The sequence below is a fragment of the Ambystoma mexicanum genome, chromosome 6q (assembly GCF_040938575.1).
Source record: "Ambystoma mexicanum isolate Mex_15411 chromosome 6q, UKY_AmexF1_1, whole genome shotgun sequence".
NCBI classification, from domain to species: Eukaryota; Metazoa; Chordata; class Amphibia; order Caudata; family Ambystomatidae; genus Ambystoma; species Ambystoma mexicanum.
Genome location: NC_090937.1, coordinates 1,302,422,424 through 1,302,437,160, shown reverse-complemented (window position 1 = coordinate 1,302,437,160; position 14,737 = coordinate 1,302,422,424). Strand labels below are relative to the sequence as shown.

The 14,737-nt window shown below is 44.4% G+C and overlaps 1 protein-coding gene across 2 annotated transcripts in view; it reads right to left on the bottom strand.

The window, feature by feature from the left end:
• FAM184B (family with sequence similarity 184 member B) overlaps nucleotides 1-14,737 on the bottom strand; it is an 805,260-nt gene that overhangs the window by 509,105 nt on the left and 281,418 nt on the right. The window contains exon 7 of one of the 2 annotated variants that reach the window (XM_069631907.1): nucleotides 8,228-8,368. The exons of the other annotated variant lie outside the window; for it this stretch is intronic. Coding sequence (XP_069488008.1) covers nucleotides 8,228-8,368 — 141 coding nt within the window. The remainder of the gene's footprint in view (nucleotides 1-8,227; nucleotides 8,369-14,737) is intronic. 2 annotated transcript variants of the gene reach the window in all.

Sequence of the window (14,737 nt, the reverse complement as noted above, 5' to 3'; positions counted from 1 at the left end):
AGTGTGCCCTAACTCCCAGGTAGGAGCAGATTCTCCACTCTTACCAGCTCCCTTGCAGACCCCGAGGCAAGGTGCCCTTTCCTCCAGTCCGGGGTGAGGGCGCGGCCGCTCCACTCCGCTATGCTTGTTAGGCAGAATTATATGCAGTGCACTTTGGGAACACCACACACAAATAAGACTAGAAGTGACAGTACAATTTCACCTTTGGTACAAGCCTTTACTACACAGTTAGAGTGGTAGCAGTAGCGGAGCAGCCAGACTTATCTCAAGAGTAAGTGAGCAGTATCACATAGTTACACAAAGGACAGCAATTACTATGATTCAGGCAAACACTGACTCAAGGTTTTGAAGTAAAAGAATATACATTTATTTCACTCTTCAGTTGTATAATATTACACTATTATAAGCAGTCTAAAAATCACACTCTTAATACATCACACCACTTCCCTTAAATTACAGACAAGTTAAGCTCACAAAATGAAGTGGGAGCAAAATGGCACTCCAGCAATTTAAAAGGGAGGGAAAGACAGAAGTTAACAGAAATCAATTCACACCAACAGGTAAGTACTCAGGGCAAGCGAACAAGAGAGACTACAATGATAAAATCAGATAGAAAAGGCTTAGGGCCAAAGTCAATGGTTCAAAAGTCTTTTTCTCAAGATAATACAGTTCAGTGTAGTTCGCGGTAAAGTTTGTGGCATGGTTTCCGGACGAGGTTGGTTGGTAGAAAAGTTAGTTCAAAGAGAAGAGAAGGACAAGCCCTCGGATTGGAGAAAGATTTCAAACACTTTCACTGCGGCTGAATGAAACGAACAACCAGATTTGCACAGTACCTTAAAACAGAGAGGGAGCTGTAGAAAAATAAATCTTAGAAATCCAGCAAAGCTGCTGAGGGACTCAGTAGGTAAGGGAAATCAACCATTTATGATAATTCTCCCTAACAATGCTGCAGCCTTCTCCCGTGGCCACAGCTCCTCCTCACCTCGCTGCTCTGTTCCGCAAAGTCCACCGGGTCCCGGAGTGGGCCGACCCCAGCGAGGCTTCTCTTCCCCGGGCACTCCGCTAAGCTGCAGCCTCCTCACGTGGTCGCAGCTCCTCCTCACCTCGTTGCTCCGATCCGCAAGTCCACCGCGTCCCGGAGTGGGCTGACCCCAGCAAGGCTTCTCTTCGGGGTTCCGGGCCTCTCGTTCTCGCCGATCTCCTTCTTTCCGGTGCCCCGCCTCCTCCCGAGGTCTTGCGCGGGTGCTGCTGCCTTGGGCCCTTGTTTTGTCTGTATGCTCGCGGGGGGGGGCTCTCCACACCGCAGCGCACCCCCTTTCAGCTTCCCGGCGGGACCTCTAAGTCTCTGTCTCACTGCAGTCTCCCTGGAGGCCCTTCTCCTCTTTCCCGAGGCCGCTTCACTTGGTGCGGCAGTTGGGAACCTCGGCCCGCCTCGAGCCATTGGGTTGACGCATCACCCGCTGGGCAGCAAAAGCTGTTTTTGATGGTCGGCTTCCCCTGCGGCTTGTTCCTTTCTTTGCTGGGGGTCGTTGTCCCCCCGCCGCACAGTAGACCGACTGGGTGGTGGGCACCTCTGTGTAGCCGGGGCCAAGAGAGTGCTGTCAGCACGTCTACCTAGTGCTGGCGGCCATCTTCGAATCCAAGTAAGCAGGTTTTTATTTAATTGGGAAACCTGCAAGCCATATTGAAACGTGGGTGGGCAAGAAACAGTGTTGAGACGTTACCAGAGATGCAGTCTGATAAGGTAGCAGGGAGGATAGCTCAGCAGCAGCGTGCGCGTCTTGGAAGCAAGACGACACGAAGCAACAAAGTTCGATCCCCGGGTCCGCGCTTAAAAACCTCTGGGTGTTTAAGCGTGTTATAAATACGTAACTAAGACAAAAAAAAAAAAAGCACAATTACGCAACTAATTCCTGTAACAGCGCCTCGATGCCTGCGGGCTGTGTGAGCGCTATATAAATGTAAAATAAATAAATAAATAAAGGTAAGCCGGTTCAGTTAGGATGCGGACAATAATTAGGGACAGAATTGCTCTCCGTGTGCAATCCGCTTGACAGACCGGGACAATTAGGATGCAGGCAATAACCAGGCGCAGAATCTCTCTATGTGTGCACACCCGTTCGGCAGGCCCGGTCAATTAGGAAGGCGGGCAGTAAACAGTGTTGTAGTCGATATCCGTGAGCATTCCGTTTGGCAGGCCGGGTCAGCTGGATTTGGAAGTTCGTAGTACACAGGAGTGGGAAAGAGCAAGACCTTAAACAAGACCAAAGTCAGAAAGCCAAAAACAAAACACTAGATCAAGGAACGTGACTATAGCACCTTCAATTAGAAGCACTGAAGCGAGAACGTAGCGTTCTTTTACGTGTTACACATCCTGGGATATGAGTCACGTGAGAAAAGGTGTTTGTTGTCTTTGCCAGGATGACACCCGTTTTCTCCCTTTCTTTTGTGAGCGTGAAACATGGGATGAAGGGTAGTTTTCACACGTACGCCCCAAGGGGCGCGGGCGTGCTGATTCCTGACAGCTCGGCGTAACGCTGTATATCGGCATTTAGATGGGCTTCAGACAGAGGCCATCAGCAGAGCAGCCACATCGGTGGTGCTGCTGGCCACGCCCCCATAACTACGCTGCGGCCATATTTTAAGAATACTTATACATGAGAATCGCCCTGGTCACATTTGTTGCCTGATCTGGTGCCAAGATAACTATGAAACAGAATCACTTTGGAACATTTCCTTGTTCTGATGATTGCTTGCGGAATACTAGAGGTTATGTACTGGTTGGTATGCCTCTTTGGCATCATATTTGTGCTATTCCTCTTTGATAATTCTGTCCCAGTGGGTAAGTGAGGTAGTGATGGGGACTTTACTCTTCCCATTAATTTCTGGATTGTTAAGAATTTCTCTTTCTGACTTATCTGTCTTACCTTATATCACATCACAGTTGCCCAGGAGATCAATTGTCACTGTTATGTATTCATAATCACAATAAACAAATATTGCAAACGAATACATTTATTAAGAAAACAGAGAAAGTTCCCAATGATGTGGGACCTCGCGTCCGATGCACCCTATCTTAAGCCAAACAAAAGCCAAAAAAGTATTTAAAAGATGTAAACATATGGTTTCAAAGGAATACATTTCAAAGGTATAGCGAGTCAAAACATGAAGAAATTCCCAATGCACTTTCGTTGTCACAAGTAGATGTAATTTAATATAAAACCCAACGTGTTTCGAGATTACAATCTCTTCTTCAGGGGTACAACTTTAAGTGAATGCTGCAATCTAAAAAGAAAAAAGAACAACTGCAAGTGACCATTCAAGTATGGTTACTGTGATTCATAATACATGTATTGGTTCAGTTTTACATCACAATGCACCGTAAGCTTGATAAATCACCTCATTTATGTAAGGGTCCAATGGGAAGCTGGATGTTTCAGTGTGGTCAATAGCCAGCTCTTAAGTCTGTATGGAGGGTTCAAACAAAAATCTAGAAGTGGAAAGTAGAAGAGGAACCAATGAATAGTCACTATAGAGACAACTATGAATTACTATCCAGTCACCCTATTCAGGATTCAATCATCTACATACTCCAATTTTCTATTTCATGGCTACTAATGTGGTGGTAAGGATTTATTGGATCTATTGGCAATATTGGCCCTTTATCAATCATAGTTATCTCTATAGTGATCATTCATTGGTTCCTCTTCTACTTTTCACTTCAAGATCTTTGAACCCGCCACAGAGCGCTTAAGAGTTGGCTATTGACCACACTTACACATCCAGGCTCCCATTGGACCCTTACATATATGAATAGTCACTAATTCTAATTACTATTCGCATGCAATTTAATGCCTTTTTATTTTCATGTTTGTACAGACTACCGTCTTCCAAAAGGCCTTCATTCACCACGACGCTTCGAATACATAACAATGGCAGTAGGCGCCATACAAATATCAAACAACATAACATACATGGCTCTGTTGACAGGGCTGTGGCAGGTCAGAAACAGGATCCAGACTACTAGACACAGTTCTTTATTGTCTTGTAACCAAAAAAAAGAAATCTTAACCTAAACCTAAGCACTATTTCAGTTTGAAATCTTACTCTTACCCAACCGCTTCTCTGTCTTCAAAAGAAAACTACAATCAACACAAGACTTTGGGGTTTTCAGTTGGGAAGTGTGACTGCTGCATTCTGACCCCAATCATATCTCCTCTTTGGAGAGGGTCTGTGCCCATAGTTCCATTTCAAAGTATACAGTTCTTGGTGGGCCCGACTGTGGCCCAGAGCATCCAGCCCCAGATATCTCTCTCTGTCTCTTTCCAGTTCCTTTGAGACTCTTCCCGTCTCTCACCCTTAGGGATTTTGCCAGCCTTTCTTCCTCTTCACTTAGAGGAGTTCTAAGTCTATTCCCCACCGGGGGGCTTTTCTCCTTTAGACTCCCTACTCTGGGGTTCTCTTCGCTCTTCCCCATTTCTGAGTGTCTCTCACTCCCCGTTCTGGGCTCTTTTCTGGTTCTCCCCATTCTGGATCGGTCCTCCTTCTCACTCCCCACTCCAGGGGTTTTCTCTGTTTCTCCCCACTCTGGGGTTTTCTCTGATCCTCCCCACTCTGGGGCATTTTGCTTTCCCACTCCCCACTTTAGGGTGCTTCTCTTTCTCGCTCCCAGATTCTGGGGGGCTCCTCTTGTTCACTTGCCACTCTATGGTGCTTCTCTTGCTCTATCCCCACTTTGGGGTTTTCTCTGTTCCTCCCCACTCCGAGTTTATTTTCTCTGGTTTTCCCAACTCTCCGGGGTTGCTTCTCTTCCATTCACTCTCTTTCGCTCGCATCCCTCTCCCGTGGAGCAACCGCATACCTGACTATCTCAAGCAGTGCTCCTTAGGATGCCCGTGGTTCAGGTCAGCTCTCTTCTCATCACAGAGCCGCTTACATAACTCTTTAACTGTGTCATAACGCCACCAGTGCCATCCGGACCTGCTGATCAAAGAGCTTAAGACCAATCGGCCAGACCAATGCCCATCGGGGCCCAACATTCCACAGCCCATCAAGACCAGGAACGCATCCACTCCACCAACCCTCGGGAACAGCAAAACCACCCGGTTATGGACATAAATGTACCAGCCTTGATAAAGACTCTAAGAGGTCGAAACATGTGTCGGCTGACTACTTAAATCACGCTATCAATAAAGAACAATATAAGAAATAATCTTTACTCTTTGTTTCATGTGTGGGATATCTGTGAACAAACAATCAATAATCCCAAAAAGAGGTGTGGGCAACACCTCCACAACCATGATATTGCAGCTAATAAGTATAATTAATGTTTTCAAATGAACACACCCACAAGTATCCTAGTGTAGCACAAGTGGACTCAACCCCTAGAGCCCATACACCTCGAATGACTCTTCAACTGGGTTCTGCGGCGGACGGGCGAGGCTCTACTTCCTCGTACTAGCTGTTTGGTCTTGGCGGAGTCACTTATGTGACTTCTCAGATGGGCTCTGCTTCTGCCGGTCAAGGGTCTACTGTCTCGCTCTTGCAGTCTTCCAGGGCTTCTCTGGCCGGCCGGTGGCTGCCTGCTGCGGCACAATCCTGATGCGCTTTTCAGCTCCATCACGCTAACATTGACGATCCTCCTTTCTCCCCAGCCACACCTCCTTTCATCTCCTTTGTGCGGTTAAACTCCTCAGGGCCTGGTGAAAGCCTCTTGCAATTGGTTGTCCCAGGGAGGCTCCTCCTGGTGGCTTGTTTACTCGCTTCTCCTTAGTCTTCAAAAGGAGATTGGGCACAAGTAAGGTTAGAAGCCAAGTCAGCCATTAGTGAAGGGTGTATAAGATCATGGCAAAAACAAGTCCCTTGATAACCCACAAATATGTTAGTAGTAAGGAGGAGGGGTGGCCTGTATCCATATTGGGGTCCCTGTCCTCTACGGGGGAGTCCCACCCCAAAGGGGTTTTTAGCATAGCAGGCTCGCATACCTAGTCTGAAAGGGGGTGGCTCCAGTCTGGGGAGAGGTGACGATCTCCCTGTATTCGTCACAGCTCCCTGTAGCCTACTTAATTTATGGGGCCATGTGAGCTTGCTCTTACAGAAAGATTTAGATTTTGCCCAAGAGAAAGAACTTCGAATGGGAAAAAATGAAGTTTACAAATAGAAGAGTTATGGAAGTTGTGTGAGAACTCACTCGCCAAATGCGTATTCCGGGCTGCAGTTCAAGCTTAATTAAGAAAGGGGATACAACACCATGAGGGATTGTATACTGCTCATGGAACGAGATTAATTACTATGGATGGCAAATTTTATATGTACAATGACATCACGTAGAACAGAAAAGTGTACAAGGAGCAGCAACCCTTCCCTAACACTCCAGGGGTCAGGGAAGGACCAGGTCAGAGAGGTAGGGAAACAACACATTTTTAAAGGTCAGGAGGTCAACCGAATAGTGAAATGATCCACACAGCAGTGATTTCGTTTTTGGATCAGTTAGATACAAAGCGCTGTCTAAGAAGGAGAGTTGTGATGATAAAAATATGTTCCTTATTCCTTTCGGAGTAGAACGTTAACATTGTGAATCGTTCTGGTAAAGAGGCACGCTTGTAAACTGTACCTGCCTGTTTCTATGAATACACAGCCCTGGCAGAGTCAATAGTTTTGGCTCTGCTAAGGGAAATGCATTGAGCCATGCAACCAGGTCCCAGGAAGGGGAGCTGGCGAGACGCACCGCATGGCTGAAGGGGTGCTGCTGCAAGAAAGGAGTGCAACATCCCTGCACTCCTTTTTAACATCTGCCTCATCGGTGCCTTTCAGTGTAAACTGTCCGTTGTATGTTACATACCACACATCTATAAAAATATCCTTGTCTCCATCGGTTTGGTCCCAAAACAAATGGTGGCATTTAAATGCTACCGCTGAGCCAAAATTAAGCATGGTGCTACAGTGCCACCCGTCCGACAAAACGATGTAGCCTTTCAAGGTGATGCTAAAATGCCACCTATGAGTCAAAACTAAAAGTGGCGCTAAAGCACCACATGTGGGTCAAAACTATGTAGACTCACTAACCATAACCTAAAAGCCAAATCTAACAGTGATGCTAAAATGATATGATGTATGGCATTTATAACGCGCCTATACACAAGTGTTTCAAGCCCCCATGAGCGCAAACTTAAAGTATGCTAACTTGCCACCTGAGTCAAAACGAAGAAGCCTGACACCTGAAAACGTTTTCATACCATCCTACTCTCTGCACATGCCACAGTAATATTTTTGCTTCACTGGGTGGCGATATAGCACCATAAATGAGCCAACAATAAAGGATATTAGCATAATTGACCTACACACATTTGACCTAAAACATTTCAGTTTTTTCAGTCAAATTTAATTAAATATATATATGGGAGTGGGTAAGGGTATAGATTAGGCTGAGGGGAAGTGGGGTCGGGGGTTTGCGTGGTCTCCCCCCGCATTTTTGACCAAAAAAATAAATTCGATCAAATGTGATTTGGTCAAATGTTTTAGGTGAAATAGACCCAAACCGAATAAAGGAGAGTTTAAATAACATCTTTTAATCATCAGCCCACCCCATGGGTCGCTATATTGTAAGCCTGTCTTTTCTCATATGAAACAATGGAAATGAGGTCCTATACTGTTCAGTCCATAACAACAGTGCACACAAATTCATGCAAACACATTCCTGGAATTTGTTGTCCTTTTGTGTTGTTGTTGCGCCCCGATTCCTGCGGGTTGTCGGCACATTACAAATAAATATAAAATAAAATATTTTGAAAGTTTTACACCATATATCTGACTAGCAAAGCTCAAAACTGGGGCAAACCTGGAGGCTGGGGCCGAGGGGGGGGGGGGCGGTGTTAGAGTGGCAGTTTTCCACCTCAACCTTTAGGCTTTGGGAATGAGGTATAAGGTAACCGGTGCAAATCAGGGATGCCTTTGGGCAGCTCCTCATTGGCTGCAGTGCAAATCTTTGAGCATCAAGTCCTTTGAGAGCACGTAGTTCACCTATTTTAAGTGTGGGCATTTCTTAATTCCCTGAAAGTGTCTGTAAACAAAGCAGTGTGCTGGTTGTCCATTCTTGGCCTACTCATGAGATGACCACTGCACACCCGCTACCAGGTGTGTACGCAGATTGATGGTGAAATAATGGCAAGATGGGATGTGAGAAAACCGTGACACAAAAGTCATACCAGTTAAACAAAATGGTGTTTACTTGCAGCTCTAAAATTCTGCAGCGCGAACGGTCCAGCTCCAGTTGCATTCTGTCGCGAGACTTTTTGGAGTGTGGCTGTAGCGCTTCCTTGGGCCCCCCACTGGTCTGCTTTTGTTTCATAAGTTGCTCCAGCCGTGCAACCTGCAGGTTAACAAAAGGACACACGGGCCCGGTTAATTACAGATGCAGTACACGGCAATTGGCGTTCTGGGCAACGTTCCAAGGGCTAATCAAGGGGCTGCTTATCAACACTCACCTTTGTGTTACAATGCTGCCTGACAATGGTCCCATTTGTAAAACATGAGGCACTACATTATGCGCGGCCAAGTTTGAACATCTATGCCCTTATGTATCCGGTGCCTTCCTGCTCGAAAAATAAACTAAAGCTTCTGTTTTGTTCTTGGAGTAGCTGAAATGTATTTAAAAATTGTGCTCTTGCTACGCCTTGGCTTTAAGACTAATTGACTGGCACGTCAGCAAGGTGGCATGGGAAATATTCTATACAGTAACTATACCAGCGTGTACATGTTGATGGCAAGACTATGACGCACACTTCTAAACAGAATGACACGTTTCCAGATGGTCATAAATTAGCTCATTCTGGATGCACCAAAGCTTCTTATCATTTCATTTGCCACGAGACAGGCAAAAAGTATATGCACAATGATGTCAATAACATATTTTTTTTGTTTGGCTATTTATTTAGCGCGGACCTAGCTTCGGAAAGCAACAGAGTGCTGTACTAGGTCTTGCAGGTATACAATAGATGGTTACTTTAGGGGAACAGACCTTACACCATATAGAATTGCACATGAGTGACTATCAACTAAGGGGAAATAGTACACCGAGGGATTTGATTGATTGATTTTAATTTTTATATAGTGCTAAATCGACCACGGGCCTCCAAGCGCACAAAAAAACGAAACATTACAAACATATAGAAATCTACCTGTGTTTATATCGGCGAAAGATTAAGTTTAGTCTGGCTCTTAGTTAAAGAGGTGAGAGTCTTAACTCCTTTTTTAAACTCGGAGATGGAGTTGGCCTGCCGTAGTTGACTGGGGATTTTATTCCAAACCAGGGGAGCTTGTACCTCAAATCCTGTGCCTCCAAGGCTTGCATAGTTTAAATCTCGGTTTGGAAGAGCTTGGTGTCATCGTAGGAACGAAGTGAGCGACCTATGTTGGAAGGGTTAAACGGTTAGACAGGTATTGTGGTGCTTCCGAGTTACAACATTTGAAGGTGAGGCAGAGAATGATGTGTGTGACACGTTGTTTTACTGGGAGCCAATGAAAGTTTCCGTCTGGCCTCGGCCACGTGATGATCTCTGCGGGAAAGGCCAAAAACAGCTATAACAGCATTGTTTTGTGAGATCTGAAGAGTATGAAGATTTGCCTTTGTTGTGCCGGCCAAAAGACTATTGCCATAGTCGAGGCGTGAATTTACCAGTGCTGTCGCAAGCAGGGACCTATTCTGCAGGGAAATGTATGGACGAATGTGGTCAAGTAATTTAGAGACATAGAATGAGGCTTTTACCTTTGCAACCTGAGGCTTCATAGATAATTCTGCGTCTAGTGTGACACCTAGAGACTATACTGATCTCGCCACCTTAATCTTATTATCGGCAATGGTGAAAGTATCATAATCGGAGCCCAGCTTCTTTATTTTGTGCCCAGAGGCAATGATCGACAATTCAATTTAACCTGCATTCAAGGCGAGTGAGTTGATCACCATCCAGGCGTGAATAGTATGATAAATGGAATTAATAGTGTTGGAGTTGCTAGTATGACAACTTGATAGCTCGATTATGACCTCAGTGTCATCTGCATAGTTGGTGAATTGAACACCCAGGTCTTCAAGAAGAGTAAGGAGGGACATGGTATATACATTAAACAGGGTAGGGGAGATACTTGAGCCCTGTGGTACTCCGCAGGTGACGAGTGTGGGAGTGGAGCTGACATTATCGACTGCCAATTATGCATATCTGGGGCCCAAAAAGGATTCAATCCATTAGGAAGCCAAAGCAGAGCACTATGCCTGGTCCACCAATCTTTTAACGAGACGATTGTGATTGATCAAGTCTAAAGCTGCGGATAAGTCTAGCAACATAAGAAGTGCAGGTTTGCCTTTGTCCATGATGCCAGCAATATTGGACTTGAGATCGAGAAGCGCCGTTTGGTGCCATATTTTGTCCCAAACCCTGATTGCTTTGGTTTGAGGAGGTGATTCCTTTCTAAGTGGTCCTGCAGCTGTAAATAGGACACCCAGTCCAAGATTTCTTATAAAAAGGGCACATTTGTGATTGGCCAGTAATTTTTAGGGTTTAGAGGATCCAAGGTGCTTTTTTTTTTAAATAAAGGAGTCCCCCATGATTCTTTCAAGTTCCTGGCAACATTTGCTTCCTCGAAAGACATGTTGACAAGGCGAGTCACCCATGATGCAAGTGTTTTGATGCAATCTTTTAAAAGGTTAGCTGGACAACAATTGCCAAGACAGAAAGGGGGTTTCATATGTGTAACAGTTTCACAAATGTTGTCCTCAGAGGAGGGTTTAAATTAAAAGGTCGTCTGAACAGAGCCTTTCTTGGGGAGGTGTACTGATGAGTCTGGTGCGTTAAGACGGGAGAAATTACGTTAACTTGAGAATCGATGGATTTATTTTTTATGCCCTAATGTTTTTAATTGAGCTCTTTGTGAACTGACGGACACCAATCTGCATCCTTCTGTACAGTGGAGATCCCTTGGGTTTTACCTTCGAACTCCTTCAGGATTTCAAATAATTGACTGGGGTTAGATTGAGCAGATGCTATCCTAGTGTTGTAATTATCTGACTTTGCAGATATGATTGCTTGTTTCAGATTAGCAGCTGAACGTTTGTAAGCGTTAAGGTGTGCGGAGGTCAGATTTTTTCTCCACTCTCTCTCGGCTTTACGTTTATCATAGCATAGGCTGATAATGATGTCGTTGAACCACGAATTTGTAGTGGTTTTTTACTTTACTAAGCAAGATTTCCTAGGTGCAAGGGCAGCGATAACGTGATTGAGAGTGCTGGTAAAATGGCTAGCCAAGTCATCGGAATTTGTGAAAGTGCCCAGGTTTTAATTCATGTAGTACGTGGTGAGAGAATGGTTGAGCTGTGAGTTTCTTCAAGTTTCTTGCCAGAGCGTATTGTCAAGGGGAATCTTTTGTGAAATGGAAATGGAAAAGCTGAAGGTCACTTGTTAACGGGGTGACCATGGGCATTGGGTGACATCTATATCAGATACAGTAGCCCAGAGGTTAAAGTCTCTGAGAACGAGTACTGGAGTGTTAGCCTTGGTCACTTTATTAATTACATTAATACATTATTCTTCAAAGTCGGGTGCATCAGAGGGTGGACGATATATCAAGATTACTGTTAAGGAATAGATATCATGTAACTTAATCTTGGCCAGTAGACTTTTGCAGCCATCCAAAGTATCATGGGGATTGTGGTGGAGATTTAGGTGGATGAAAGCAAGTATAGCCACTCCTCCACCTCTCTGTACCAAACGGTCATCTCTGACCATAGAGTACACAGACGGTAGTGCCAGAGTAGCAGAGCTTCGGGTATCTGTGGTCAGCCACGATTCCGTGATGGCCATAAAATCACAACCTGTGTTGGAGATAGTATCAAGGACCTTTAGCAGTGAGCGGATGTTGAGAAGTAAAAATCAGATTTTCATGTTTGGTGGGTCTTTATCAGCCAGCATGCTACCCATGCTTACAGTAGGAAGAGAACGCGGGTTAATAGTTAGATAGTAACCACTGCAAGTACCTGATTAAGCATAGAGACGGTCCAGCTACCACAAAGCAGACACAAACCGGCTAGTCTATCTCACGCCAGCGAGAGAGACTGACAGAAAAGCGAGGCTCGAGTTATCTATGATGTAACTCTCCACTTACAATCAGGTCAACAGATTGCCAGAGAAGGGGCATGCTTACAAATAATTTACTATTTGTCATTGTTTAAAATAAAGTTTGTTTTATTTATCTGAGTCAGGCTGATCCAGACCAACTCAGTGACAACCTTTCTGCTCTCAGCTCGAGCAAAGCACAGGCAGCAGCGCATGCAGAGAGGTTCTCTGTCCACACCTCTCTGCCCACTGGTGTCTCTCTGCTGTCTTTGGCCTTCTTTTGAAGGGAACCCTTTCTAAAGTCAGGAGGCTCAAATTAACAAGATAAGCAGTCATACGTTCTCACATCCAAAACCTGCTGTCTAAGGATATGTATATAGGTGATATAACAACTGCTTTATTGTAAGGGTACCGTTTGTAAAAATACATTTTTAAAAGGACTTGATCGCTAAACTCAAAACTGAGTGTGCAGTAGGTATTTAGTGATTCAGTCATACAACTCTTTTAGCACTGACATATTTGTAAGATCTTAAGATCTTTGGTCATTCCCATGTTCCCAAAATGCTCCTTGTTATGCAAAGCAGACAGAACCCTCATTGGTTATATTATTCCCACTCCCCGTTCTCATTGTGATTCTTTCTCATCAACACATACACTGTACCAAGCAATCACCTTTAACACACAAACGCTCATGTACTAATACACATGACATGCATTTTATTAAACCATTTAAAAAATCAGGATGATCCCTCCAGAAAAGTAAATGTTAAAAATAAAGCATAATTTGACAATATTAAACGCATGCTTATAATTAAGTTAAGTACAGAGTCTCACAGGTGGGCACTAAAATGATGTTTAGAAGCAAGCACTACTTTTTCCTGTCCCACGGTCTGTGGCCACCCAAAAGGACCAACCATGAAATAGATTGCATGTAAGTTAAAATGGCAAAGGGGAAATCTAAATGCACAAATGCATCAAGAAGCCTGTGAAATCATATACAAAGATATAGAAGGGTGAGAGAGAAAAAGAACATATCACACTAATGTACCGATGTACATGCCTTGCTTCACAGCTGTGAAAAAGAAAAGCCTGAAATGTCCGTCAAGATACCAGTTCTTACAGAGGCTGCCCATTGCTAAGCAGCCAAATGGCATACAGACTGGCTTTATTATGCCTCTTTAACAGCATTCAGCTGCAATGTTCAGTAGGGCCAGTAGAACAACTGCAAAGCATGTCACACTATGCATTAAGGATATAAGAAACATCTACATAAATAATAAAGGCTACGGATTTTGAAAACAAGGCGGGGCTTTTACTGTCAAACAGTAGTTCAAACAACAACCAACCTTAATCTAAAAGTATCAAAATATTCTCATGTAAACAACTCTAGTTGACAAACAAAAATTTTAAACTACCACAAGCGCAAGCCCCATAGTCTAAAGCACACCCATAAAGGTAACATTGTGCTGGAAAACCTGACCCATTGCTCAGTTTCATTGTTGGGATTTTGCATATTTTGGACAATAGTGCAAACAGGAGTGATGTACATACTATCAGCACATGGAGATCGTTATTGACATTCTCTAAGCCAATCAGAATGTTTAGAGTGCAGTCAATAACTACTGGTATTGACTGCATGTTGAACATTCTGTCTTCAGAAGCAGACAAGGCAACAACAATACAATTTCCAGTCACAACATTTTTAAACAAGCCATTTTATCTGGGAGGACCTTTTTTTGGTGCAACATGCTACTGAACACACAAAAGAGCTACAATATTGGAACATTATTTTAATTATAGCTAAACCATTTAATTTTACATGACACCTAATGCACACCCAAGTTAAACTTGTTCCAATTCAATCAAGTTGCAATGAAAATACTTAACCTATGAAGACAATCATGTAATTTAAATACTACAAACTAAAACCAAATTTCATTTACTAACTCTGTTTCGCAATGTCATTTACTCAGTCTTAAAGTAAAAACGTTTACTTTACCTCCAAAACAGCAAAACATATATTGCTACTATCACCATATGCTAATATGATATGATATGTCATTTATAACGCGTCTGTACACAGGTGTTTCTAGGCGCGACAAGACGAGGGAACACAGAGGGAGGACAAGACAAACGATCTTACTAGGCCTTGTGTCATTCAGATCGTGCAAGTGCGACAACGCCAAGTGCAGGTGGAAGTGTCAGGGAGATGGAAGGAAATAAGTGCAATCCGGGCAGCAATGCTGAGTACGTGCAGGCAGGGCAGTGCAGATTTGGGTAAGTGCAAGGAGGCAGGGGACTGTAGAGGTTACAGTTACAGCCACTAAGTTCGCTGTAGGACCAGAAGCAGTGCAGGGGAGACTGATCATGAAGGAGCCTGGTACCCAGTGAGACTCGGAGGGTAGCCAAGCAACCAGTTGGCGCACCAGCCAGTTGATCAGCAGGGGAGGGAAAGAGAGAAAGCAGAGGAGAAAAGTAAAGTCTTGACCTGCTTCCGGAACTTCAGGTGGTCCGGCCCAAGTTTGGGAGGAGCAGGGAGGCCATTCCATAGTGAGGCAACTGCAGAGGAGAGAGATCTACCCCCCACTCTCCGCCTGGAGAACCTTCTGACCCTGAGAGAGTTGGAGGTAGCTGAG